At 34.2% G+C, this 5,984-nt stretch overlaps 1 protein-coding gene across 1 annotated transcript; it reads right to left on the reverse strand.

Moving 5' to 3' along the window:
- Positions 1-4,266: 4,266 nt before the first annotated feature.
- On the reverse strand, positions 4,267-5,102 carry LOC146881686 (uncharacterized). The gene is made up of 2 exons (XM_085669302.1): positions 4,831-5,102; positions 4,267-4,669 (listed from the first exon to the last, which is right to left on the reverse strand). Exons 1-2 carry the CDS (start codon positions 5,100-5,102, stop codon positions 4,267-4,269), a joined length of 675 nt encoding a protein of 224 aa, XP_085525428.1.
- Positions 5,103-5,984: the final 882 nt, after the last annotated feature.

Genomic DNA, 5,984 nt, shown 5'->3' on the forward strand with positions numbered 1-5,984 from the left:
CCACTAGTTTCCCATTTTAATAATTTATTCAAATACTTACCATTTTTACTTATTTCAAATATCAATAAAAATAACTTTATGTAAATGAAATTAATAATTTTCTTTTAGAATGTACTTTTTATTTGACAGAATACTACTTTAAACAAATTCAGCTTTAAAAAACTCACCAAGTTATTTTTATTTTAAAAAAGTGCTTTTAAACCAAAATAATTGAAAAGATGACAAAGAACGTATACTCTTATTTTTAAATTCTTTTTTTCTTAACGTAAAAGTATTGAGGTAGAAGTGGAGTTGAGCCACGGGAGTCGGCTACATTTGTGTACGTGTTCATGACAGTACAATGTATATATAATCAAGAAATCACAACTTAATTTTATTTTCAGTAATACAACTTGAGAAAATTCACCTATTTAACATTTTAAAAGTATCATAGCATGGCTTCCACATCCATAATATGCTAAAAAATCATAAATTCATTTAGTAATTTAAAAGTAACACATCACAACTTCAATTTCCATAATATTCTACAAATCATAAATTGATTATCGGTGTGTAAAGGAGCTAAAAACTGAATATGGTGGTTCACAATTTGCTTTTTGGAACACGAATTGATATATACAGAAACAATATTTTATTGGCCATCCTCCCATTAAGAATATAAAGCCACCGGTGCTTTTCCTATCATTGATATCTCCATAATCACTATCACATAATCCATGGAGTTTGAAATCATTAGAAAATGAATAAAATAACCTATAGTAAAAGTATTGTTTAGATAATGGAGTATCTCTTAGCAACTTTTATATAAATAGAAGTGGGAGTCTCCATAAATCGACTCACTAATCCAACTGCATACAAAATATCGTGCCTTATACATGTTAAGTATCTCAAACTTCCCATGAGGCTTTTGAATAGAGTAGGATTCTCTTTTTCTCTATCTTTAAACTTTGTAGCTCCATCCCACTTTCCATGGGTGTTTTCACCAGATTACAATCAATCATTTTAAATTTTTTCACGACCTCCTTTACATAGCATTCTTGAGAAATGAAGATACCTTCCTCCAATTGCTTAACCTCTAGGCCCAAATAGTATGACATGAGCCCTAGGTCTATCATCTCAAACTCGTATGACATCACCTTCTTGAATTCTTCGAACAAGCTTGGATTGTTGTCGATGAATATGAGATCATCAACATAGAGACAAACAATCAAAATATCTTAATTATCAAAAGTTTTGATATAGAGAGCATACTAGTTAAGACATCAAACAAAGCCATTATCTTGGAAGTACTTGTCAATGTGATTGTTCCATGCCCTTAGTGCTTGCTTTAATCCATACAATGCTCTCTTCAATTTTAGAATCTTATCTTCATGTCCTTCAACCACAAAGCCCGAAGGTTGCTCAATATAGACTTCTTCTTCTAGATAGCCATTCAAGAATGTAGACTTCACATCAAGTTGATAAATCATCCACTTCATTTGGGTTGCCAAAGAAATCAACAAACAGATTGTATCCATGTCAGTGACGGTTGCATAAACTTCATCATAGTCTACTCCATGCTTTTGCTTGTAGTCTTTTACAACTAGTCATGATTTGTATCTTTCCACCTCTCCACTAGCATTCTTCTTAGTCTTGTACACCCATTTTACTCCAATTACTTCATGGCCTTTGGGAAGAGCTGTTAATTCTCAAGTGTCATTTTTTCTCGATTGACTTGATCTCCTCATTCATGGCATGTCTCCACCATTAATCTTTCACAACTTCCTCAAAATTCAATGGCATGAAGGAAAAGTAATTCTTCAAGATTACACGTGACTTCATCAGACCTCTCATAAATGTCACGTATGTCTCTTGTCTTCCTTGGCCTTTCACTCGTACTTTCTTCTTTTGAATGAGATATAACAGATGGAGGGGGAGAAATATGAGGAGTGACATCTTGAATTGTAGTTTTTTTATCTTCTTCGTCTTCTTCAAGATATGGAAGAAAATCGTGTGTCTTCTCTTCTTGAGCCTCCCAATTCCACACAACTTCTTCATCAAATTTGACATCACGACTTAATACCACTTTGCCATTGCTTGGATTGTATAATTTTTAGCCTTTAGATTGAGCGTCATAGCCATCAAAGACATATTTGGCACTCCAATCATCGAGCTTGGATCTTTCTTGTTTCAGTACATGGGTGGAAGCTATACTCCTAAAGACACGCAAATGCTTAGCACTAGGCTTTCTTCCACTCCATGTTTTTTGAGGTGTTTGATCTTTTAGTTGGACGTTAGGGAACAATTAGATAAATATATCGCACAAGAAACAACTTTAAACATTTAGCTTTCTGCATGCTTTTGGCCATGTTAAGAATAGTTATGTTCTCTCTTTCGACTACTCCATTTTGTTGCGACGATCTAGGAATAGTCAATGGACGACGAATTCCATCAGTTGCACAAAATTCATTGAAATCCCTTGAAGTGAATTCTCCTCCACGGTTAAATCTCAAAGCTTTGGTTTCAAAGCCACTTTCTTTTTCAACAAGAGCTTTGAAACTCTTGAAAAAACAAAAACTTCTGACTTTTGTCTAAGAAAATACACCCACGTTTTTCTATTGAAGTCATCTAATGAAGGATTGACCCAAATCAAGGATGGAGGCACATGCTTAAGAAGACTAAACATGTTTAGAAAGGAAATTCATTAATCCTTCTTCCCTTTCATTTGTGTTTGTTATTTTTTATTCCCTAAGTTGACTTAGTTGAATCAACTTTAGTTGACTTGTTGACCTTTGACTAGGTTTGACTTGTTGACTATAGTTGACTTGACTTAAGCCAACATGCTAATCTATTTTATTTGCTTTGTAGGTTAATTAAGAGTAAGAAAGCAATGCTAGGTGGCGCATGGTGATTGGGAAGCATAAATGATGTGGAAAAGAGAGTAAAACAAAGGCATAAAGCATAAAGTAAAAGGCATAAAGCAAGTGTACCTATGTACCTTTGGTCTCCTTTGTTTTTAGCACACTTTGGCCACTTTTTGGAGACATATGAGACACATTCTTTGTCTCCTTTTGTGCTAGAACGAAATTAGCCTTCCACACACCATAGTTAGCTCTTTTGTCTCTCATTTTTGTAACCTTATTTGACCTAGTTTCTAGAAGCTAGGATTAGGTTTTTGTAGAGACATCCTTAGGTATCTTTTATTTGCTTAGAGGTCCCTAAACTCTTCTATATAAGGCATGTTCCTAGACATGTAAAAGGGTTGAAAATTTTGAAGTAAAAACACTCTTGTGTCTCAACCATTTGTGAGAGTTTCCTCCATAGGGAGTGAATACTTTTAAGCCTTATCTTGCATAGCAATGTGGCGGCACACATCCACTCATCTTCAATGTTGCCATGGCTTCTAGCCTAGCCTTGTAGTGGTGTGCTTCTCACATTTTTACCATTTCTTTCCTTTCCATTTTATGCTTTCTTCTTCCCTTAATTGTTCTTGGTTTTCTATGATTTATGTTCTTTCCATTTTCTTTTTGTTTTGAATCAATCCATCATCTTCTTCTCTTGAGCTTTGTGAAAGGAACCTTCACATCTAGATAGCCTGCTATCTTAATGTCCAATGGGGATTTCACTTAGCTTTCTTAATCAACTCACACCATATTCAATAATCTTAAAAGAAAACAACTTAATCTTTCATCATCATCAATGAAGAGTAAGAAATATTTATTCTTACTAAATGATGATGGATCAATTGGACCACAGACATCAACATGTACAAGTTGAAGAGGCTTGGTTGCTCTTGAAGCAACTACTTTCAGAAATCTTTTCCTCGCATGCTTTCTAAGAAGACACACTTCACAAAATTGATTGAGATTGTTGATTGTAGGCATCCCTTTCACCATCTCCTTTTCTCCCCAACTTTGAAGAGCTGCAAAGTTTAGGTGTCCAAACCTCATGTGCCAACACCATGATTTATCTTGTAGGCTCACCTTCAAAAACTTTGCTTCAATTGTTTTTAGATTCAAGATAAACATTCTATTTCTTGACATAAGCACCTTAGCAATCAAATTTTCATTTTGATCTTTAAGTCAGAAATATTTATCTTTCATAGGGATCTCATATCCTTTTTCAAGAAGTTGGCCTAAACTCAAAATATTGCTTTTTAATTTAGGCACATAATAAACATTGATCATCTCATGACTACCATCTTTGGAAGAGATTAGGAATGTACCTTTTCCTTCAATTTGAACTTTGGATGAGTCTCAAAAACACACATTTCCATTCACATTCTCATTAAGCTCCATGAACTTCTCCTTGTAGCCACACATTTTCCAAGTACCATGAACAATTGACAACTTTATCTTCACCTTTTAGGGTTAGCAACAAGGTTGACTCTTCTTCTTCATTAATAAGATTAGCTTTTTCCTCCATGTCATTAAGACGAAACTCCGAAGATAAATGACCAAGCTTATGGTAATTGTAACATTCAACTTTAGATTTCTCATACCTCCTTTCATTTTGAGAATAGCCATGACCTCTTCCTCTTGTTCTTCCACGAGCTCTTGATGATGAAAAACACATTTCTTCATTGTTTGAAGCATTGTTACCATTTACTATTTCTCCATATGCATGAATATGTTCTCTTTCTCCTTGTCCATGACCATGTCCTCTTCCTCGTCCACGTCCTCGTTGACTCCTAAATCCTCCATTATTCTTCAAACAAACCTAAGCTTTGAGAGCTTGCTCTAATGGCTCCTCTTGTCTCCTCTTCATTCTTTCTTCATGAGCTTGTAGGGAACCTTCCAACTCTTTAAAACTCATGGAGTCAAGTTCTTTAGATTCCTCAATCACACATACCACATAGTCGAACTTTGGAGTTCCTTAAGGATCTTCTCTATCACACGAACATCTTCTATTTTCTCTCCATATATTTTCAATTGACTGACAATTGCCTTTACTCTTGAGTAATAATATGAAATTGATTCGGATTCCTTCATCTTCAAAGCTTCAAAGTCACTCCTTAGTGATTGAAGCCTTATCTTTTGCACTTTGTCCATGCCTTGGAGGGATTTTTCCAAGATCTCCCAAGTTTCCTTTGACGTAGTAGCATAGGCAACTTTCTCGAACATGTGGTCATCCAAACATTAATGGATGAGAGTAAGGGCTTGTTGATGCTTCTTCCTTGTCTTCAACAAATTCTCCATCTCCTCTTGCGATAAGCTTCCTTCATCTTGAGGCTACTTATAGCGTTTTTGCACAATATGTCCTTCAATCTTTTTAAAAAGTTTCAATTTAATCCCCTTATTATTTGTTATTCAATTTAGTCCTCTTTTATTTTTAAACTATTCAATTTTATCCTTTCCAATTTGAGATCAAAATAGTAATTAAGCTTAATTACAACTTATATAGACATGTTAAACTAATTTTTAGAATTTATACATCAAATCACTTCAACTAAATGTAAAAAATCTGAGTATTTAGGTGGCGTATAAAAATTAAATAACTTGAGTATTTAAGTGAATTGATTTGATATATAAATTATAAAAAATTATTTTAACATGTGTATATAAGTTGTAATTAGGGATGTCAAGCCATATAACTCGTCAAAAAAAAGTGGGCTACGTTACATTTTTTGAAACCGCTAAGCCACATAACCCGTCCTATCTAGACCGCTAGCTCGCCGGGTTGTAAGGCAGACCAACTCACTATAACCCATCAACTCATTTTCTTTTTGGTTTTAAAGATTTGTTTTCCCCTTCTTCCTCTTCATTTTAATTTTACAAAAACTTTCAGTTTTCTTCTTCTACAACACAAAACCCAACTTTTGCTCTCTTCTTCTTCAACCATTTTCTTCTTAAACCATCTTCTTCTTCTTCATCCATCTTCTTCTTCTTCTTCAACTTCAATGAGAAAAACCCAAAAATCCAACACATAATTTTTTATGTTCTTCTTCTTTGCTTTGCTCATTGGAAACCACGGTCGACAACTCTGTTGTATTTCTTTTTAATCAT

This window comes from Vigna unguiculata, chromosome 11 (assembly GCF_037176805.1).
Source record: "Vigna unguiculata cultivar grain cowpea cultivar isolate G323 ecotype 2 chromosome 11, ASM3717680v1, whole genome shotgun sequence".
NCBI classification, from domain to species: Eukaryota; Viridiplantae; Streptophyta; class Magnoliopsida; order Fabales; family Fabaceae; genus Vigna; species Vigna unguiculata.